Source organism: Nematostella vectensis, chromosome 11 (genome assembly GCF_932526225.1).
Source record: "Nematostella vectensis chromosome 11, jaNemVect1.1, whole genome shotgun sequence".
NCBI classification, from domain to species: Eukaryota; Metazoa; Cnidaria; class Anthozoa; order Actiniaria; family Edwardsiidae; genus Nematostella; species Nematostella vectensis.
The window spans coordinates 7,835,308-7,859,352 of record NC_064044.1 but is presented as its reverse complement, the minus strand read 5'-3'; the positions used below and the strand labels follow the sequence as shown (position 1 = coordinate 7,859,352).

At 38.1% G+C, this 24,045-nt stretch overlaps 1 protein-coding gene across 4 annotated transcripts; it reads right to left on the bottom strand.

The window, feature by feature from the left end:
- Positions 1-50: 50 nt before the first annotated feature.
- Positions 51-23,074, bottom strand: LOC5518454 (galanin receptor 2b). Of its 4 annotated transcripts, none has more exons than XM_001638360.3 (3): positions 22,857-23,074; positions 3,328-5,040; positions 51-2,813 (listed from the first exon to the last, which is right to left on the bottom strand). In XM_001638360.3, the coding sequence occupies exons 2-3, from the start codon at positions 4,131-4,133 to the stop codon at positions 2,555-2,557; spliced, it is 1,065 nt and encodes a 354-aa protein (XP_001638410.2). In that variant the 5' UTR covers positions 4,134-5,040; positions 22,857-23,074; the 3' UTR covers positions 51-2,554. The 4 variants fall into 4 exon arrangements, with proteins under 4 accessions (XP_001638410.2, XP_032218985.2, XP_032218986.2 ...); XM_032363094.2 differs by lacking the exon at positions 22,857-23,074 and adding an exon at positions 11,212-12,245; XM_032363095.2 differs by lacking the exon at positions 22,857-23,074 and adding an exon at positions 9,060-9,602.
- Between the last annotated feature and the right edge of the window lie 971 nt (positions 23,075-24,045).

Here is a 24,045-nt window from a genome sequence, read left to right as displayed (position 1 = left end):
AGAGAAGATCTTGAGAAGATCCCTTTAAAAATCTTGTAGAAAAAAAGGACTAGACACATGATTCTTTATTCGCCCTGTAGAGAATGACGTAGAAGTAACTAAGGCAGATTTACAAGCACGTCCACAGGGTACCCGCGGTAGGGCTGGGAGGGGGTATATGATGGTCGGGTAAAGACTATGAGTAACCCAATATCTGAACTGTACACATTGTTATACATTTCTAGCCGTCCATTCTTCCGTGTTGTTGTATACCCCCTCCCGCGTCTTGAGAATACCCCGTTGACCTTGACGTCTATAATTGTCCCAACAGGGTCTGAACCTTATATAATTTTTATCATGCTATTATACTATTTATTATGAAAACCTGTATCGCCTGTTAATCGACTGAATGTAATCATATATAATTAATTAAGATATTCAATAAACGCATTCACATTTGGCGTATTTAGTGTTCGATTTTTTGTGCATGCTCATGTGATGTTTCCGTCAGACTATCCGTCTGTCTGTGTATCCTTCCGTGTCTTTCTCTCTGTTTCCGTCAGACTATCCGTCTGTCGTGTATCCTTCCGTGTCTTTCTGTCTGTGTCCGTCAGACTATCCGTCTGTCTGTGTATCCTTCCGTGTCTTTCTCTCTGTATCCGTCAGACTATCCGTCTGTCTGTGTATCCTTCCGTGTCTTTCTCTCTGTATCCGTCAGACTATCCGTCTGTCTGTGTATCCTTCCGTGTCTTTCTCTCTGTTTCCGTCAGACTATCCGTCTGTCTGTGTATCCTTCTGTGTCTTTCTGTCTGTGTCCGTCAGACTATCCGTCTGTCTGTGTATCCTTCCGTGTCTTTCTCTCTGTATCAGTCAGACTATCCGTCTGTCTGTGTATCCTTCCGTGTCTTTCTGTCTGTGTCCGCCAGACTATCCGTCTGTCCGTCTGTCTGTGTATCCTTCCGTGTCTTTCTGTCTGTGTCCGTCAGACTATCCGTCTGTCTGTGTATCCTTCCGTGTCTTTCTGTCTGTGTCCGTCAGACTATCCGTCTGTCTGTTTCCTCCCGTGTCTTTCTGTCTGTGTCCGTCTCCCTCTTTGTTTCTAACTCTGTCTGTTTACGTACGTCTCTTTGTATGGAGCTTTACAGCGCTCTTACCTACAAACAGTAGCTTATGATACCTGCTTTCTACCCACTAAACTTGGACATAACTGCTGTAATTCCTCATAGTTAATTTCTGATGAGACGCAACGTATTCGCATCTCGATGATATACAATCAGCGAATTATATGTTAATATTTTTTTTTAAATGGAAAAAGCTTTTCATGTGTTCACGTCGTATTTCTTGTATAACACCTTTGTACCCAGCCCCTCTTTGCAAGGAACCCCCCACCCCCTTCAATGCTGTATTCTGACACCATAAACCCTTGTCACCGACATTGAATAGTGGGAGGTTATTGCGTTTTCATTAAAAAAAAATGGCATATTGAGTATGTATTTGATTTAGAAATCATGTTATCAATAGCCTGGGGTACTCGGTGTTATCATCGCGGAAAATCCTCTCCGTTAGGTGATCGGGCGCCATCTTGTATTTTAAGTCGCGTGGTTCCTGGAGCGCAAACGCGGCTTAAAATACAAGATGGCGCCCGATCACCGAACCGAGAGGGTTTTCGCAATAATAATACCGAGTACCGACTGCAAGCATTCTATTTTATCAACCATTATATTTGCCTATTGTAGATACGTTTTAGTTGATGTGAAGTGACCTTCAGATAGTATCTAGACTGTTTGCCATGAATGGCTCTACTGTCCATGAATGAATTTACATAATGCTATACTCTATAAAAAGTACTTATTTTAGAGAATACATCAGTAACAGGGCCGTGGCAGGGCAACGCGCCCCAATAATTTCATATTTTTTTAAGAACACGACCAGTTGGGGCGTGATGGTACCCCTAACAGTATTCGTTATGTCTCTGTATTAGCCTGCAGCGACTCTGGTCACTATCTCCCTCGAGAGTATTTTTGAAGCCGTGTAAGTGTTTAAAAGCACAATGATAAAATGCTACAGTTTCCAAATGAAAAGGAAACCAGGGGCATTTCTAGGGGGGGCTAGGGCCCCCCTTATTTTCAGACATTTGGCTTCAAAATAACCAGAAATATAAGGAAATATACGGAAGAAGAATAAGTCCGGCTCCCCCTTTCTTGAAACTTTTGCTTCGCCCCGCCCCCCCCTTTTTTAAACTTCTGGATCCGCCTCTGTGAACGTGCTGTTACACTGAAATATGTCTAATCGTTATACTAACAGCCTGTCGGAACTAAATGAAGAACCTTCAAAGTATAATGATTGATCCATTTCGAGGGTTTGGTCAAATATATTTCATGTTCACCTTTTTGTGCCACCGCGTGCGTACTTCCTCATTCGAAGGATGACAAAATACTCGTTTTTCTTGTTTCGACCTCGGTTCATGTTCTTCTTTTACTTGTTCCCTTTGTCAGTAGCCTCTCGTTCACGTGATAAGCCTATGCCATGTTGGATGCAAGCTGAGTTATAGTCACACAGTGGCTTCGGTTGTGAGCTATAGCGTAGTCGATGTGCTAACTTGTGTGGAATAGCGCCCCGACCGGAAGCTACTTTGGTAGTTGTTATTCGTCTCCTTTCGCCATTTGATAAGTTTGCTTAGGACATTTTTGAACCCTTCTTTATAATTTCTACTCTGAAACGCGTACAGGAATGGATTGATGGAAGAATGGATTGGAATGAGGTACGCCATGACCTTGGTGAGTTGCCGGATGTTCGCCAGCTGCTTGGCGTTGTGTACAGCGCTCAGATTGAACCTGTAGAAAACGTCGCAAGAGAGTCGGTAAAAAAAAAATGCAGTATAGAGTTTCTTTGTATGGAAAAGGACAATCCGTTGAGCTTGGTTATACCAGTCGTTTCTATGTGCCACAACACCAATAAAGGAGAGAAAAGGGTAAGGGATTGTAGAATAGAGGGATTCGAGATGGAAAGAAAACGATAGAAAAGGGGCTAAGAGGAGAAGAGGGGAAAAGATTGACTAAGAAACAGAAGAAAAGAGAAGATGCGGGTTAAGGGAGCACTGGGGTATGTCTTGCTCTTAAAGCCGCATTGTCACCAGTTTACTTCCGGTCGATTTCGTAACAGTCTCCGATGATTTTTAACGGAAAACGCGAAAAATACTCAAAATATTGGAAGTTTATTTGAGGATGTGATTGATAATTTACAGCGGATGGCCTGTTTAATATCTCGGATTCTAATATATTCTTTTAACGGTTAAGGTTCCCGTCGGACCTCCGGAAGTAAACTGGTGACAATGCGGCTTTAACTGACCTGAGTATTGTCGTGACTCCGTACGGTACAAACGCCACGAAGAACGCCACCGTGACAGTAATGAGCAGCTTGACAAGTTTTCTCTTCGCCAGGATGTCCTCCCTTTGTAACCCAGGCGCATGGGTGTTGCAGATGGTATTGTTGAAATACAGCCCGTAGATTATCTGGAAATACGAAAACGCGATGACCAGGAAAGGAGCAATGGTCATGAAGACCACAATCACGGTCAGCGAGATGTACAACTCCTGCATTTTTTCTCCCGGTGAGCATTGCCCGGTTACCGGATCTTTATCCAAGTACACAAGCATGGGCAATGCCATCACCATGGAAACCAACCAGATCCCAGCGATGACGTAATGAACGTTGGATCTTGTCAATCTGCGTGACAGTCGCATGGGTTTCACCAGAGCGTTGTAGCGCTCCACGCTTAGTACCATAAGAGTGAGACCTGTAGCGAGTAGCGCTACGTTAGCAAGGGTGTTGGGTTGAATAAGCTTGCACCACAGGGATCCTGAAGGCGTTTTCTTGGATGTAATGGCGGCGGCTGCTACTCCTACATGGAGAAGCGTTAGCAGAAGAGTCACTATATCTGACGCCGCTACGTTGAGCAGGAGGAAATTTGTCGTGGTTCGCATGTGCGATATGCACACGACGACGGCCACGACCAGAGAATTCCCGACCAGCCCAACAAGAATGATTAGAGACAACATGATAAGTGTGAACTCGACATTAGGCGCTCCTCTTCCTACTCCATATAAATCTCGGGAAGGGAAGCTGCCGTTCCACGTTGTATTGTTTGACAACATGATAACTTGGGGTACACACCAACGGCAATTAATATATAAAGAGGCGTGGTTTTCTAGATCGTGCGTGTTGTCACGAACCAGGTTTTATGTGTAGTCGCAAAGGACACTTTCACCCAGGAGCACTTCTGCAAACTCTGTAATTTATTGTCTGCTCTCGTTTGCTAATACTTCTAAGAATGTGTCTATTTTCCGCTCTTCTATCTTAAAATCTTAATGCGTGGAATTGTGCTCTACTTTCGTAAGCCGTAAGGACTTTGACAGCCTACTTGAGCTCGCTATTTTCGCCAATGGCTGATAAATCCTCTTAGATCGAAGAATGTCCGCTTTCCTATCTTGGGTTTATCGCGATTAGTAACCGTGAGTCCCTTCAAGGCGACGATTGGAAAAGCTGATGCCCAGGTCTTTCTGTCACCCTTTTCTCCGACGTTGCAAATGTTCCCACAGTCTCCGTGAGCAGTTTTATTCTCCTCAACAACACCTAAACCCAGCACTTCATAGAAACGATACTTTCAACAACGATTACTATTTTTACCTTGCAGCAGTCACGATTCCGTGAAATGATTAGGTTGTTTTGTGCCGGATAAGGCACTTTGAATAAAAAAAAACGACTTTCGTATTCAAAATTCGCGGTTTTTAACTCGTCCATCCGTCGAATGATTTCCTTTATCTTTTCATACGCTTGAAGATGGTAAATGATTTCCCCTTCCGCGTAAAGTATAAAATAGGTATTTTGCGTGAGTCTTGGCTTATGTGGGCTTGAGGACCTCAGACTTCAATGCACACAAGGTCGGCTTATCCGATGGAAGACCGTGTGTAAAGTCCAGTCTTTTTAAAACCGTGTCTTGATTCACCTGCTTCACTAATCACAGACGTCAGCGAACAATCTTGAGTCTTCCTCCGTAAATCACTACGGAACAAAACAGCTTAAAAGTCATTAAACCAAGAAATATGCTTCATCAATAGAACGCCATAAACTCGTCAATTCCCAGACGCGCCCAAGTGAGCGTTTGTTGGCACTAAGTGTGTTTTTTTCGCGCGTTTTTGTTCGTAGATTGATGCAAACCGAGGCCCACTGAAAGAGCGTCAAAATTTAACTATCTTTTTCTTCTTTAAATGGCCTCAATTAAAACAAGCCCGAGGAAAGAGTTTGACAGCTCTTTCTCTATTTTGGTATAATGCCCTAGTAACGAATCCATAAAAGCTAATTATTCATAGTTAACTCAGCCTTTTTCTGAGAAACCTTATTACTTCACTTTCTGGTTTGTCGTTTGTTTAGGTGAATCCGATTCGATCTTCTGTTTTAAAAGCCCTAGCGTTGCGTTTTTGCTTTTTCTCGTTTTTCAGCACGGAAATTTTGTGTTGTTGATAATGTGTTGAATCAAAATAACAGACGGACTAATTTCTCTATTTCCTCATAAAGCATGTTTTGCCCTCTCTACCTATTTTAACTTTCTTGAGAAAATAATCAATTTTAATTATGAAGTCTTGTGCTTTTAGTCACGTCATCCATGCACAGTAGCCTATCTCGCAGATGAGAGCAAAGCATTGGCCAACTTTGCCATTTTTTTTCTAATTTGAGGAGAATGCGTATGGTTTCTCACAAGGCAAAGTTTTTCACAAGCTAAAAATTGAGCGGTCAGCGGCATTTTTATTAAAACATGAATATTTCGCGCGCAAATGTTCGCAGACATCTTTCTCGCCTTTTCGTGCGCTTTATTGCACGCCTTTTAGTTAAGAAATCTCAGTGTATGTTTTTTTCACAATAACTTTACACGAAAAAAGCGAAAAAAGTACACATTGTGCTATTTACTGCATAGAGAGCGCACACTTTTTTCACAGAGAGTCTTATCATATGATTTTTTTTACCTAAAGTGGCGTCACAAACTCCACAACAAAATATACTTATAAAATATACATTCTTTTAAAAAATAAATTGAGACGCATGTGAGCTGGAAACGGCACAATGAGACTATTCGTATTTTTGCTTTTATTCCTGATCACCAAGATTGCTCGAAAACTAGTCTTCTTTTATTTTATAATGGTTCTATTGATTATTTTTGTATCTCACGTCAAAAAAGAACAAAAACTAAGTTCCATCTTGAAAGGTAATCCCCTAAACCACTGAATTAATTGAGGTGGCTTTGGCGTTATTTTGGCTATGGAGATAACTCAAACATGTACTTTAGGAATAGAGTTTTTGATAACAGCTTTTAGTTTGTGTAAACTTCGTCGATATGTCGATCTTTTAGCTCTCTTTGGATATAAGCGTTGGAATGAAAGATAAATATTTGATTTGAAGGAAAAAACATCCGTGTTTTTAATTGGTGCTAACGGGGTGTGGTCACCAAAATATTGTTTTTTTTCTGTCTTTCTTTAATAGCAAGGTTTACATCTAAAAGAATAATCATTAAGAATATAGATTTTTTTTCCGCGTCGAATCGCTTATCGCTTATTTTTGCACACGCGCCATTTCATTATCTTTTTACTTTCCCGACTTTTTGACATTTGTATCTTATTTACAGTAGCAGACTATTTGTTGAGTTCACAAAATCGATTCGTGTTTTTATTTTTCATGTTTGCGAAGCCCGGATAACGCTATTATATACCTTTTGAAGTTTATTTTACAAAGACAAATTTATGAATTGAATTAAAATCGTAAGTGAATGCCAAAAAAAAAAAAAAAGAAAAAAACAACTTTATTCTGTTAACGTTTCTGTCTTTTTCTTTTCTGTGTATTTTACACAGGCTTTAGAGCAGTTAGTACAGCACCCGCTTATTTCTACACACCCAAATTTCCTAGATGCATGCATACTCTTTTAGGCACCATAACCTTTTGGATTTTTGTTTCGTTTAATCTTGTTCGGCTATTCCGTATTTGGACTTGAATGTTTACTGCTTTTTAAGAAAGCAGCGCCTTCAATTTTCATCTCACCAAGCAGGGTTTTGTCGCGAAAATGTTTTTGAAAAAGTACAATGAAAACCTTATGGAAAGGCTTGCGAAAAGCTCTCAATGCTGGGTTGATGTCGACGTTACCTTAAGCGTGAATACTCTTGAAAGCTCGTCTGGAAGTCGTCATCGACACTCTTGATCGAACCAAAGAAAAAGTCTTTTGAGCATATCGCCAATTTATATCCGATCTTGCCGTAATGCGCTAAGCGACCGAGTTCAGCTTAGCTCGAGTCCTTCCATGTTATAAGTCAGGTTGTTATCGAGTTTTATGCAACTTCCTGTGCGCCTGCGGCTATTGAAGGAGAGAAAATCCACTTCTCGTATGAAAATCCTACAATTCTGGTACTCCAAAAATTATAGCCTTGTACTCTTCCTCAACTAAAATATACTTTTTCGTGATTTGAAATAAGTGACGTTTTGCTTATCTCAATGTGCTCTAAGTATTTTTTACCCTACTGCAGGCAAACCCATTTGAACAGTCTAGACAGGGTTTAATACGATAAGACTTCGCACTGTAAAAATTGTACTATTTTAGAAGGCCAAAAAGAGTGACAGGCCCGTTTGCCTTAGGCGGTATGACTGTGGAGAGGTGGACTGGAACTAGGAAATATGAACGAGCTGTTTTTGGACTTTTCATGGAAAACTTTCATGAATTTCGTTCTGTTATTTTAATTCGACACGGTCTCTCGAAATTTGTATTACTAATAAAAAAATACGTACGATATCATGTATAATTAAATTTGGAATTTTGTTGTTGTTGGAGTTTTTTACCTGGACTACAATAATATTTTTGCAAAGGCGAGGAGCTTATTAACGAAACGCCAAAGTCAAAGGAAATACAATACAATCTTAATCAGTTTACGGGAAAACAAAAGTCGGAAGGATAAAAAGAAACACCCGCTCGGCATTCACGTGTACCGGTAAAAGAACTCTTAATAGTACATACGTGAGAAAAACATCAATTGGTGGTTGGAGGAAAAATATTGATTAATGTTTGTAAACGCTTTTCTTATGTTAAACCCGCGCTATGAGATTTTTAAAGAAATAAATAAAAACTTGAGAATTAGCGATGTACTCATTATTGGTTATACACTGTGATTTCTTTTTTTTAGAAAATTTAAAATTTAGAACTCATTTCTCGTTTGTTTTGCGTTTGAATGAAATTTTACTTTTCGTAAAACATAATCAATCTAAAAAAATCATATTGTCAAGTACCGTGTAAATTACAAATTCTGTAAGTGTTTAAATTTCCTAAGTGGAAGAAAAATCTCCGAGTGCCTTTCAACTTCATTGAGTATTTCTCACAAGAAATGAATAATTATTACAAGGGTAAAATACACAGCCACCATATGGGTCTGACGCATTTTGATGAAATGATATCTAACGCAAAATTTATCACACTTCTAAAACCATTTTATCACTTTAAAGCATTTATTTTCACATGTCTTCGTGCCCTTAGGAAAACCAATCTTGAAGTATTGCATTTTCTGTTTTTAATGCTGATAATAACTCGTCAAGACTAGAAAATATTAGATTAGAAAAGAAATTCCCCTCCCTTAAAGCCCAAGGAAATAATTTTTAATAATAACTCTAACCTCAGACCTCTATGCTTACTTCTACGTTTATAATTTTCAAAAACACATAATAATTCCTAACGTCTCTACATCCATATGTATCTATAAATACTTTTGTGCCTGCAATTACTGCTACAAAAATGAAAAGTATCATTTCTTATTTATCTTTTTTTCTGTTTTCTCCAAAAGTCGTTCCTGTTGTATTTTTTTGTGTGTGCGGAATTACTGGCATTTCCACGTCCTTCATTAAAAAACACTTCATAAATCATAAAAAACATTGCTTACGGCGTATGAATTATTGTCCACACTCAACATTTTCTTTGCAAATATATCTCAAAATTAGCTTTTTTGTTTTTAAAATGATGAGCCTTCAAAACATTGAATAATTTCGTGAGTTTATACCTTTGTATTCTTGATCTTTCTGATGTGCGTGATGCATCTAGTATTTTTTTTTTCTAACGGGGGAGACGTTTTATACGAAATTTGCGCCCACTACTTTTAAGGGGTCTGGGGCTGCGTGCTAATACGCATGCTCATTGTCAATGCGATCTCTACAAGGCACCTCATTCCAACATTTTGCCCAAATAAGAAAAATAACAAATATTCACGTTTCTAACGACATCCGCATGTCTTCTCGTTTTCAGATACCCATCGCAAAAATAAACCAAATACTAATGATTATTATCTTTTTCATTTGGAAGTGATACTTTGCCGCCAAGGAAAACAAAGAATTCAAAAAAAAATCGTAGACCAAAATACTTTTTGTTATTGCAGGCTGATAAGATACAATCTGATGAGGCGCAAAAGCATTAAATCTGTTGTCACGTACCAGTAGTTCAGTTGATTTCTTTCAGCGATAAAAACTGATGTCGGAGAGTCGGATCCATTGGTAGACGCTTAGCTACTTTTTCAACAAAAAGAAAGAGCGCCTTATTGGGCTAGGAGGGGGGGAGGTACCCCCCCTCCTCCCCCCCCCCAAAAAAAAAAACACGCGCCTGCAATGAAAGACAGAGAGAGAAGAAAGGAGAGAGAGAGAGTGATAAATAGATATAGAAAGGCACACACATAAACAGACATAGAGTGACATGTAGACACGTTTGAGAGACATAGAGAGACACAGAGAGAGACAGAGACACACAGTGAAACGCATTGAGAGACACAGAGAAACAAGGAAACACATAGAGACACATAGAGATACATAGGGAGTCACAGAGAGAGACAGAGACACAATGTGAAACGCATTGAGAGACACAGAGAGACACATGGATATACACATAGAGAGACACAGGGAGACAGAGAGAAACAGAGATAGACACAGGGACATAGATAGACAGAGACACATGGATAGACACAGAGACATAGATAGACACATAGCGAAGAAACAACACATAGATAGACACGTAGCAAGACAGAGAGAGACACACATAGGCACAGAGTGAAACGGATTGAGAGACACATAAAGAAACACATAGAGACACAGATAGTCACATAGATATTCACACAAATAGACACAGAGACACATGTATAGACACAGAGACATAGATAGGCACAGAGAAGAAACAACACAGATAGACACGTAGCAAGACAGAGAGAGACACATAGGGAGACAGAGAGAAACCCAGATAGACACATGGATAGACACACAGAGAGACATGGATAGACAGAGAGAAACAACACATAGATAGACACGAAGCAAGACAGAGAGAGACACATAGGGAGACAGAGAGAAACACAGATAGACACAGAGACACATGGATAGACACACAAAGAGACATGGATAGACAGAGAGAAACAACACATAGATAGACACGTAGCAAGACAGAGAGAGACACATAGCGAGACAGAGAGAAACACAGATAGACACAGAGACACATGGATAGACACACAGAGAGACATGGATAGACAGAGAGAAACAACACATAGACACGTAGCAAGACAAAGAGAGACACATAGGGAGACAGAGAGAAACACAGATAGAAACAGAGACACATGGATAGACACACAGAGAGACATGGATAGACAGAGAGAAACAACACATAGATAGACACGTAGCAAGACAGAGAGAGACACATAGGGAGACAAAGAGAAACACAGATAGACACAGAGACACATGCATAGACACACAGGGAGGGAGACACGTATTATAAGGGAATCACAGAGTGACTACTAAAGAGAGACACAGAGAATTTAGAATTGAGTAGATTTTGACAAGACTATTTCAAAGCGCATTAGCTGGTTTGTATAACTGATTGTTTGTATCTTTAGGTTTTATTACTTTTGCTATCTATATTCGATTTGAAGCAGAAATCGAAAAGGACAAAATTCAAATGTCATGAAAAACTCCACAGGGAAATAAAATACCAAAGACTCATTTACGTCTCTTGTTATAATTGGGCACGGAACTATTAAGTGGAATGGCTTGTAAAATATAACTAGAATTATCTAAAAGATCATTAAAACTTTTAAAGCAAAAAAACAAAACTGAAGAAATTTGTTATTGATATCAAATAATTCGCCTGTTAGCCCTTAAAAGTTCCTGCTACTGCTTCCTTACCTTACAAGTCCAACTCATGACTCGACTCTGCAATAATAGTAAGAATAAAACAGAATCCCCCGTGTGACCCAAACGAATTCCCCTGTGCGTTTCTTAAGCGTCCTAAAAAGTACTGGAGAAGTAGTGTTTTGCGTCAGTGATGTCTTAGACTGTATGGCTCTGTTTTCAAATACGCACTCAAAGCCCTTTAAACCCAAAGCTCAATCTTCTCTGTCAAGAGTTTAGCCCCAAGCTCATTAGTGTTGACTCTCAAAATACTGCGATATAAACCACGTAAGTGATCAACTCATATTCACCAATCTTTGCATGACCCCTAGTGTTGCCGACGGTCTCAGAATGTTACACGAATGTGGGTGCTTTTCAATTTAGCTTCTGTATTTGAAGTGTTAAAATGAAGACGTGTTTTATCCGTTATCTGTGGGCGTTATCTGAGCGATTAATGTTTCCTCTTTAAGAATTCAACCGATCTTGGAGGAGGCTTTTAAAAAGCTGGTAGTTACGATACCTTGACGAGACCTTTTTTTCGTATTATCCTACACTCCAAGGGCCATGGGAAAGGCACTAGGACAGCTTAACCTTTTTTATATTTTCTGTTCTTGGTAAATTCCATTATACCTCTCTAGTTATTCTAATGACATATTTGTTAACCCTTCAATTAGCTGCGATCAGTTATGAACGAAAGAAATTCTCCTTGCCACGACCATAATGACTTACTTCCTTTTGTAAAAGCGAGGAGAGTCTTGAGTAAGATCAGTTCATTTATTAGCGCGGTCACTTTGTAGGTGATAAGAGTTAAAACGTAGATATTTCGTGATGGATATATTGTTGATACAATATCAAAACCATCTGTTTTGATAAATAGTACCATCGTCGTGTTGAGGACCGCGGTACTGTCATGAAACCAATATAATAGGAAAATCTGTTGAAAAATCCACTCAATCGAGCATGTAGGCATGAGTCCCTGCCATGTGTTGACGTCCTGTCGTGTTATTTTTCGGATCCGTTTCGTGCGTTCTGTGCGCGAAATACCACGCGAATATGATGGTTATAACGGATAATCTCAACTAACCAAATTACATTACCGGAGGCGGGCGTAATGACCAAAGAAAAGAGAAACTCTGATGACAAGATTTTCGTGTGATTTTAAAAATATAACAAGGTCTTTTAATTTGCCTCCCAGCGGGATTTTAATAGCCTGCGTAGAAAGACTCCCAGAGGCCGCTAGCTCCGTTTATTTTTCTCCCGCCCACATACCCCTTGCCCCTCCCCCCGCCCCCTCCCGTATAGCGCCGCTACACAGACTAGGATGACAACAACGTGCAAGACGTGAATGACGGAGCATGCACAAATAGTTTATCTCGAGCTATATCCCCAGTGTGAAAGAAGTAAATGATGCGAGTTTATCAAAGATGGTATATCTCAGACCACGTGCTATAGGACAATCTGACTCCAAAGTGAAGTCTATTGTCTTGTTAGTGTTGAATAAAGCACGTATTCCTACGTTGACTGGATGTATTCGCCTTGGTTTCGCTTCTCCAGCGAGCTCTGTCTCTACGCGCTTTTGATCTTTCCTTACGACGCTTTATGTAACCGCCGCCGCGTGGTAAATGAGTAACACGACCCCCAGCGGCGCGTGGGGAAGGAAAAAAAAACGCGCCGCTGAGGGTCGTGTTACTCATTTACCAGGCGGCGGTTGCAAAGCGCTTCGTTACGTGCTTTATTCAACACTAACAAGACATTAGACTTCATTTCGGAGTCAGATTATCCTATAGCCCGTGCGCCAGCTAAGGGCATCAATCATGTGATTGATCATGTGATCTTTGTTTTCTCACAGTCTAGGATTTTTTAAGTTTAAAATGAAAAAGCATGTTACAAAATAAATGTAAAAGCCTGGGCAATTTGAAAACAGCTTGTATTTCTGACAAACTCGAAAAATATACAGGCGAACCTTTATTTAACGATCCAAGGGTGACCGTTTAATAGAGGTTAGTTTAATAAAAACCATAATAGTTACATCACTGATGATGTTAGAAATATCTTTTTCTTGGCGAAAAGATAACTTTTTTTAGGTTCAGTCGACTGGTACTACCTGGGTTTCCGGTTTTGTTTTTCTACTATCTACTTTACCAAATATACATGTTAATGTCTTTCTGGAAATCTGAAAATGACTTTTACTTAAGATTTAACTTTAAAGTGTCAGTGTTCTGCATCCATGGAATCCTGGAAATCTATATCACTAACCTTTTTTGTCGTTTTTTTTTTCCTGTTTTCTGTTTCGCTACAGACTTTACCTCGTTTAGTGAAAAGAGCGTAGACGCAGCAGACGAGTGAAAGACCTGGCTTTTGGGCGTCTCTCGAAAATATCCATTCTTCGAGTGATTTGTTTTTTGTGTGGACTTTTTCCTGGTGTTTTCTTTTTCTGTTTCGCTACAGATTTCCTCATTTATAATGAGAGCTCAGACGTGGCAAAAGAGTGAAGGACCAAACATACACTTGTCATTTCTGTGACTGCTAAAGTTGTTTACTTTGTTTTAATAAAACTAGTCTTGGCTATCAAACATGGAATCCCTGATAGGTTGGCATCAAAGAAGCGTGCAAGTTTTTGAGAGCTTTCCAAGACTCTAGTAAACATAGAGGTTTTAGTTTCTTTAGCTGATGTTATGATATATGACACAACTAACTAGAAAAGGAGGATAAAGCATTTAATTATATGTAGCTTTTCTTTTTCCTTAAAAAGATAACGGTGCTTTTTATGTTGGGTATCCTTAGTTTCTTGCCATTGCACATTTACCATTTCTAAGTGAACTTGGTCTTTGAAAGAGAAAACCATTGCATATATTATAACTATACATTTCTATTACAAAATGGCCCTTCGAGCCCTTTGATAGCCATAATATATATAAATATACCTAACCCTAAACCTAACCTATGAACTAGGAAACATGGGAAACATGGTCCTTCGAGCTTAATCTCTGGCCTTCATGTATAATATTCTGTTCCTTAGCATGGTCCTTTGAACCGGATAGCCATTGTATACACCTATTTCAATTAAGGTTGCACCCGCGAATCAGTATATCGTAACCCGCAGTGGTCCATGGGTAACGTAAAAATGGTGAATCCAGGTATCTGAACGATGTGTGCTCGTTTAGAGGTACATAAACACGAATGCTAAAGCTTTCTAAACCTGTGTTTGAATTTATTTACGCTTATTTTGTTATTTATTTGATACCCATGAAGCACTGCGGGCTACGACGCATAGATTCTCCGAGTTCAACACCTTATTTGAAATAGTGTATACTAACGTCAAACCTATATTAAAAATATTTTTGATTCTGTGGTCCTTTGTGGCAGATAGCTATTGAGCACTTACACTTACCTACTTGCAATACTTATGGTCCTTCGAGCCGGATCTCTGGCCTTATATAAAATATCCTGTTTCGTAGCATCGGGTCAGTCTCTCATTACTCAATAGACCACTTGACAGTAGTTTCCTTTTCAGCCGCTCCTGTCAGAGCCCGACAAGAGCGCCTGCAAAGGAGACTAACTTGACAGCGGCATCAAAAGAATATTTCATTTATATTGCTCAATTCCTAACCAGTTTAAAGGAAGACGGAACCAATCATGGGTCGTCTCTGCCTTCGTGCCTTGGCGATTGAAAAGATAGCTGGGTATAAACAAAGGGATTGTTCCCATCCTTGTCAGACCGTAAACAAAATTCGTGTTTTACGGCAGCAATGTAACAAAGAGAAAATTCAGCTCTTGTACTTCTCCTAATTTTCCACTGTTTTGATGACGACTAAGGTAGGAAGGAATGGCCGAGAAAAACTTTCTTTTCGCGTTTGGAATTAAATTCAAACTCATTAGTATGCCTAGACTTTTTCTAGAGAAAAAAATTTAATCTGAAGATTTTTTCTTTAAGTATGGAACACAATATATGAACACAGACGTCCACGATCTATGGAATTTGGAAACTTTTGTCTGCCTCACATACTAGTATTAGAGACACGTATTTAGGCTGCTATGCTACACCTCGCTACAACTATTGAGGGGGTCGGAGGTATGACCCCCACCCCTCTGGAATTTCCAACCCCCTGGAAAAAATATAAGTACGGTAACTGTTAAGAAAAAAGGGCATTTTACACCCCCTCCCCTCTGGAAATTCCTGGGCGTATGAATATTTGGATATTTTCTGGAACTACACAATCTCAAAGACATCTTAAGTTTCTCGCACTCTCCCTCATTACCGAATTCAGAAAGTTCCGTGTCCAGTCAGTTTCAGACAACCTTTTATACTCAACAAACACCGGATGTATTTCTTCAGATGAGACACAGCACCTTTTTTAGACGGCTTTAAGAGTGCTTGATATCTCACCATTATGAAGCTCCTGAATGTGCTGAGCAATTCCGTCCTTTGCTATCTCTTGTGTAAAGTAATCATATACTTGAAATCGAGTACTTACAAAAATCAGCCCTTGATACATCCGGGCTTTTGAGCTAATGACCTCAAAAATGACGTCAGTCATGGCCCATTTTCATCTCTTTATCTAAAGTATTGGGTGCTAGATGCATTGGGTTCGGTCATCCTTACATCACATTTTTTAACACACTCCCCACAATTTTCTGTTATTAGTACCTCTCTGTTATTTAAAAATAATGGATATCTTATGCATGCGGTTTCCCCTCGCTTCGCTCGTTAATCTGTTATATTTTTCTGACGCCATCTCTTCTCATCAAAATATACTGTAATCTTTGTAATCTTTGTTTATCGAGGGTAGCATATTTAACCGAATATACAGTTTTCTAACATATGGCCCTCGGTTAGTAAGCACTGTCACTGGGGGTGGTCACTGCCAGAGGGTTTATTGCGTCCCGAGTGGTTCTTTTATGTCCCTTCGGTTCAGGTTAGTGAAGTGCAGCTTGAAGAGACGGGACCTCCGGTTTAGTGTCCTTATCCGAGAAGACTGGAAACACGGGAGAATAACTTCAACTCACTTGTGACAAAATCGATTCAAGGCAGGAACGCGGAAAAATCCCCAGTTTGAGCCAGGATTCGAACCTGGGCCACAGCGGTGAGCTAACGACGCGCTAACACACTAGGCCACCCGTGCTTCCACAGGCCACCCGTCATTCTTGTCTGTGCCAGTATCACTCAGGCTTTATTTCCAGAAACTCCCGCTTTGACCATACGAGAATTTCCCTGATTTTCTATGCTCAGTAGATATTAGAAGCGCGCGATAGTAAACATAAAGAATCAAGTAGATGGTTTCTCGCACACTGGTGCTGTCGATTTAACAACGGCAGCGCGAGTTGCACTGTTAATATAAAAACTAATTACGATGAACTTTCTCTGATTAAAAGAAAAGCGAAAAGTGAAAATATAGAGAATCAAGAAAATGATTTCTCGCTCACTTATCGTTCAAGGTGACCACGGCGGTAGAGCGCGTCGCAGTGTTATATTTGTCTGTGGACACTGTTTCCCGTCTTATCTTGAGCGCACTTCAAACTGTTTTGCTAAGCCAGTGCATTTTAGCGTTACTCTGTCAAACCTCTTCAAAGTAGTGGCGCAGATAAGAGACCCTGAGTATCTTTTTGGCAAACGTCTCCTCCAAACTTATCTGATAATTGCTAGAGCCCCTTGTTGTATCAATACAGTTCGTCTCTAAGAGTACCCCCGAATATATACGTGTCACTGTTGTTACTGCCCCAGCCGTTTTATACTTTTTTTTTCTTTATATTTTTAATTGTTTTTCACGTTACTGCTTTTCCGAGTTCTGATACCGTTCTATGCCTGTATGCATGGCCACGTGTGTTGCCAAAAAGGCCAGGGGGGACTACCAGACGGGATGATTGTCGGCAAAATCAATTTTAACCCTAAGTGATAGCATTTTGGGTGTGGTAATACCAAATTTTTTACTTATTTCATTTATTTACTTCCTTCCTTCCTTCCTTACTTACTTACTTACTTACTTACTTACTTACTTACTTACTTACTTACTTACTTACTTACTTACTTATTATTATTATTATTTATTTATTCATTTATTCATTTATTTTTATCACGCTAGGACTGTGTTAGTCGAGAATGAACACGAAAACTTGCAGTTATAATTTCTTCATTTAGTTTCTTCATTTTTGCTGGCCGCCATCTTGAAAAATATTACCAGATCTTGCCCAAAACTGGTTTCCATATGATCGCACTCGCAGACGATCGTGTAAGGTTATATAAGAGCTCACCCTATCATCACGTGCGACCATATCATTGAAACAACTTGCGAACGGTTGCGTAGTAAAATATCTGCAATCGTGTGGGATCGAGCGCGATTAAATGAAAACCAGACCATTCAGGAAAACTACAGTCATTCATTAATACGCATGATATATGATATAACGTTGGTACATGGTATCCTGGCGGAAAACTCACGTAAGCTAATTGCGAAAGTACTTTTTGGAAAATTAGTGATAAAAGTGATAAATCTCAAATTGCGCTCTGCGTGTGGTTTGACGAAAGCTTCGCCGCGCGCTTCAGTGTCTTCATGTGACTGACGCCGCAAGATATTATCGGCCGCACATTGAGGGAACTTCTTGCATTACATGGTGTTTCCTGACATGATTCCACGTACTTGGATATAAAGGATTACAAGTCTGAGTGCAATGGAAAATGAGTGTGACGTTACAAATTGCACATTTGTAAAGGGATTTTAAGAAGGCCAATCACGCCGCCATTTTATGCTCCCGCGCAAATGGCGAGTCACACAAAGCATCGGCCATTTCCATCGGCTAATTTAAGCAAGTAACCAAGATATTTTCGGTAAAAATGTTTAGTAAATTGATCAAAACAAAACCATATCGAGATGGCTTCTTGGAAAGGGTAAAAGAAGTTTTCCAAATAAGAAAAAACAATAGCATCCGAAAATCGTAAATTAGAGTTTCATTAAAAGAAATCCTTCCATATCCTTCCCTTTGTCAATTCTCTCTCTCTCATTCTAACGGTGTTTTTTGTCTTTTTTTTCTCTGTTTTAAACTTTTTTTTTCTTCGTTTTAGTTTGAGAGGTATGTTGTAAAGGGAAAAAGTGTCATATTTCTTGTATAATGTTAAAATGTTGATAATAAAAATTCATAAATAAAAAATAAGGAATAAAATATTTTCAATCAAACATCATCAATAACTTATCAGACTTCATTCGTAGATTGTTATTTTTGCGAATAAACCACCACTGTATTTTCAATAATAAACATTAGGAGTGTTTGATCGACATTCTTTAAAAGAGTTTCGCCGCGTGCCTCTTGTACTTGCCGGACGAGATTACCGCGCAATTAAAAAATATCGTTAAACTGTATACCCTAACAGAGAACCAGCGTATTTCATTGAGTAATCAATAGAGCAAGGTAAATACAAGCTACAACTAAAATTGCCCATTTTTTAAGAGCTTCGCAGAGCTTTTCGTGGTTGTCGCCACGAGTATATAGTCAGCCGCCAATAGAAATTACTTTCACCGGTACTTGGCATATCTCAACAGAGAATTAACGAAGTTATTACTTAAGTACACTCTTTTTTTTTATAAGAACGTCTAATTTTCAGTTGAGGCTGGGCCGTTCTTATTTTTGGAGCATTTTAAGGCTCAATATGTTCTTAACGATGTTCTTAAATTTTTGTGTATATAAAGATATAATATTAGAAAGAGAATTACACATATGATCAATAGCTAATATGTAAGGTTGTTATTATAAGTACAATTTGATTCTGCATTTTAGAACGCGTCACGACTAAAAAAAGATTTTTTTCTGCTATCTGAGCCTTGGCATGTTCTTAGCATGTTCTTAAAATTTGGTGAAATCTCAGGCTGGACGTTCTTTTAAAAAAGGTTTTTACAAAAAAAATTGTATACAAATATATGTGTGGTAAACAAGTACGGCGCTCCAATTTATTTCTACACGAGATTTAAAAGATAAATTCATGAACAAGTTATTGTAGAAGTGCAATATTAGTGTGGAGCATATGCTTGACGCCTCAAGTTGCACTGAATGTTAGGGCCCCTGAATGGTCTTTGGCGAGCACTTGCGAGCACCCCGTTTTTTTATGCGAGACCGAGTATTTTTAGTTCAATCGTGCAACGAGCACGTCGAAAATACAATGCGAGCACGGCGGAGAAAAATTGCGCGAGCATGCGAGCCGAAAACTGCGAGCACATCGAAATTTCGGGGGACCATTCGGGGGCCCTAATATTAAGATAAAGAACTGCGCCGAGCGCTTATGCCAGGAACTACTCACTAGAAATAACTTCGAGCGTTACATGGTGTATTCTAGCAGAGAATTTGCGAATATGCTATTGCAAAAGACCCACTAATAAAAAAAATAACGTATGCTCATCTCAAATAGCCCATTTATCAAAGAGTTATGCCGCGCATTTTTACCGCCACGGGATCAGTTGCGCGTTAAAGAATATTTTCTATCGTTACATAGTATATCCTAAGTTCTTATGTATATTATTTTTAAGGTATTATTTTTATTCATGTAACCAAAACCGTGGCTACCCATAGAGAACCCGTGCGATATTTCAAATTTGGATTATTAGCAACATGAGAGAGCTACGCCGCTCGCTTTGAAATGTCTTCCCTCTTTTTCTTTGCATAATATATCCTGAAAGAGAACTCACGTAAATTGCGGGAAAAAAGTGATACGTCTCGAATAACATTTTGGGATGTAAGTGATAAGGCAAAAAAGGGCACGTTTGTTTGACACCGCCGCTCACCGAAAGGCGCTGTTTTAACCTTTATTTAGTATGACAAGAATGATCCTATAGAAAAGTATTGTAAATATTTGAAGCATTTAGTTTTTTTGTATGGCGTCTCACTGATCGTTTATCTTTTGATAAAGGGCCCGCAAAATTCAGATTTGGTCGCAAAAGCGGCATCAGTGCATGTACACTAGCGCAATATTTTTCACGCGCGCATGCTCCACTTTCAGTTTGTTTTATTTGTCTATCATCCGGTGACACTTTACTTGTGAACATTTCTTAGCTTTCGTACTTACTCGTACGTACTTACTCACTAAAAACCTTAATAAATGATCTTAACTTAATTGAAAGTGTAGTCAGATATGAACTGTTGTAACCATCAGGTTACTATGTAGTTTTTTCACCTTGCTATATCATCATCTATCTTATCATTATTGATACAGTTGAGCATTGTTTTTTTTAGAAAATTTGTTCAAATTACATTGGTAGTAATTTTGTTAAAGCATAAAGAAAAACAGAAGACGCCAAACGTACGACAAAAAATCCAATTGTTTCAAGACGCTGTTCTGGTGACGCACTTATTAATTTAGTGTTCAATTTTTTTTTTCATTTGCCTTCCCCATAATCGCTGCACACCAAATAGAAAGGTATCTAAGCTCAATTGTGAATTTAATCTGATGTAGATTTTTTTGCGAAGATTCAGAGTGATGTGATTGTAGTATGAAATTTAAAAGTAAGGTAAACTTATTTTGTGTCAAAGGACTTCGTGAAGTTTTTCGGAAAAAAACTAATAACTAATAATATATTACAACACATTTCCAGCTCCCTGATATTTCATCAAATATTAAATACAAGTCTATATTCATTAGTCGTAAACAACATGCTATCAGTTGGCGATTCGCCGAAAATCCGCTTTCAATCACACCGCTAGGTCGCATGTCGCCGTATGTATCTCTCTGCGCATGCCCAAATTTACTTTTTCCGCCTTTTTGACCCTCTCGTGTGATTTGCTTTGTAGAGCCTTATATAAAAACAGATAATATATTCTATTTATTTTTCGTGTGTTTACTTAGATTTTCGTTAAGTCTATTATAAGCGACGAGGATACTTTATAAAAACACATTTTTTATGTTATCTTCAAAGTTTGCGTCCGATATTATTCAGTTTATTTACTTTCTCTTTTCAGAAAATTGCTAAAGCGTTTTTTATCAGACCGAATGTCGCTGATGAAGCAAGCTCGAACCTATGGATGGTTCCATGTTCCTTTATGTTTCCTTTCGATATTGGACGACAAATAATGTGAGAATCGAGTGGCGTTACATCTAGACCTAAAAATAAAATTAAATTTATTTGGCATAGCTCATCACAAGACCAAGCTTCTCCAACTCTGGTAAATCGACGAATACTTTTTCAAACGTTTCAAACCCTTCGCAGGGATGATGACTAAAGCGACTTTTTATATACTTACATACTTTACGCGAGCAAGCCGTAGGTGAATATTTCAAGTATAGATGGCTTTGCTTTTAATATTTAGGGCAACGTTATTTTGTTTAATACTCTTTCGATATTGAATCCTTAATAGATTCTTGCATCATCATCATATCCCAATAAACATCGTTTCCTGTCGTATTCCAATGTTCCTTTTTTTCAGTATAGATTCAGCTTTATTTTTCAATAATTTGACTAAAATCCTAATCTCTGCACTTTAGCGTTTTGTCAAGAAAGTTCAGCTTGAATTTTTACACTAGTGCTATTTTACTTGTTCATATTTTCCCCATACTTGCTCCTTTTAAATCGTGAAACTATATTATAAATATTTTATCAGTATATTTTAAATTTATATAAAATATTTTATCCGTATATTTTTATATTTGTATTTTATCCTTTATTCATTTTCTTCTTTATTTGCTACCCTCTGCCTTTATACCAAAAGCTTTTTTTTTTAATCATGTGTTTTTCAGTCTTCTCTACTTCTTTTCATTATCTTTATTCCGTTTTCATTTTTGTCCAAAAGCAAAAAAAAAAAAACATTTAAATCTCTCCCAAGGAACGGAGGATAAAGTGTTTGTAGTTCTTTTTATATCAAAACAAACGATAAATTGTCTAAGGCTTAAATGGGTGTGTATTTTTCCTAAAAGCGCCTGATTAAACATAAAGGATGCAGATAAAAGGCATTGTTTTTGTCTTAGTATTTTAGAATTACTTTAATGTTATATGTAATCTCTCTGTGTCGATAATGATCTTTCACTTCTTATAAGACTCTTAATTTATATTTTGGTCACAATATTTTTTCCTTTTGCCTTATAGTCATAACAGTTAAAACTGTTTAGTTTTGATAATTATAATGAGCATGAATAAGTAAGCAGCTTTTCTACACTGCAAACAAATATGATATTTGAAATTTACGAAGAATTGAAATTATAAATCAATTTCGATTAAAAAAACGTATAAAAAAGCCTTTTTTTAGGTTTTGAAATCCCGCATTTGTTCAAGTTTGTGACTTTCCTGTCAAGTACGCTTTATGCTTAAAAAGATTCCTAATACTAAGAATTCAATTCATGTTCTGGTCAAGAAAAGAATAAATGGTAGAAATGGAGTTGAAAAACCATTGTTCCAGGAATAAAACTGTACAAATTATATAGATTTATTTTGTTTTGTTTTAGATACACATTTTAAGTGTTTAAAACAATTTTAGGGGTACTTAAAAATCGTTAAATGAAGTTTCAGCTACCTCTCACTAAAACTTCACTAAATAAACATCGAAAACAGCTTTTAAAGTGTTTATTTTCTCTCTCTTATGTCCCTGTTATGTCTTGTATCGGCAAAATCTCTTCTTTTATAGAGCTCAACTATAACTTTTTTTTCTGAAAAAAATTCCCATAAAGGTAAAATTTCATAATACGTACTTACCGAGGTAGCTAGTGCTTGTCCGATATTGGGCGTTATTTTTTTTCGACTCCAGTCTCAGCCAGTCTGTCACAGTACAGTAATCTCCGCTTTGTATTTATACGTCTGATGAATGCTTGGACAACGGACCACTGGGAAGTTTTAAAGCATTTTAGGTTGTCAACTACATGTCAGCTAATAGTTATTCCTCATCAGATCTTTGTCATCAAAGTAGCGAATCCCAGAAAAGCAAATAAATTAATTCTGAAAGAACATCCGCTCAAGATTTACTTTTCGGTGTATTTGTTAATTAGTCGGAGCTCGCAGAGTTTGATATTCATAAGACAAAAATGGCATGATCCTTTTTGTATGGGATAATCTTTTGTAAGATCCGCGGGAAAGACGAAAGTGGAAAATAGGATAAAATGGTATCTAAAATCAGTAATATTATATTCAAGGTTTTAGTTATCCTGACAATATAGAATTTAACCGAAAAGTGGGAAATGTGGAAAACAAATACAATTAAAACTACTACAACACGGATATGAATGTTTTTCTTGTAGTATAACTGGGAGTTTTGTGCTATAGTATCTCTCCCCCTCGAAAGATTAATTCTATTGAAAGAAGTTGATGGAGATTTAAACTCATTTTATAGTGAATGTAAAGCATGTACATGCATATTATTTACAAGGTAAGTGTCGAATGGCATTGTAATCTCTCAAAAAAATAATTTCGCTCCAACATTTTTTAAGGGGACAGATAAAAACTTTTGTTTTGAGTTTATGTTAGGGGCATCAATATTTCAATATTTTTATGCAAAATGTACAGAAAAGTCTGCCACACTTAATTGACACGTTTTTGGGTGCTCTTTTCGGTTCAATGGAACATCGGAAACAATTTAAACTAAAAGTGTTATTACCACCAGTTATCAGAAAGCAACAACATTATTCCTATCCTAGCAAGAAGATTTCAAATTATTAGGAACAATTATCAGGTCAAAGTCATTTTAAATAAAAATGTGCCCACGCAGATATGAAGGACTCGCCCCGTTTCGGTCTCCTCAAATCCAAGCAAGCAGTAAAGGAGACCGATGTTAGCAGGGAACGTTTCAGTGAGTTGGAGGGGAGAACTGGGGACTTGAGCGCAATTACCATTATGAAATACTTACTCATTTGGGTTTTAAACGCAAATATAGAAATCTATGGACATTAAA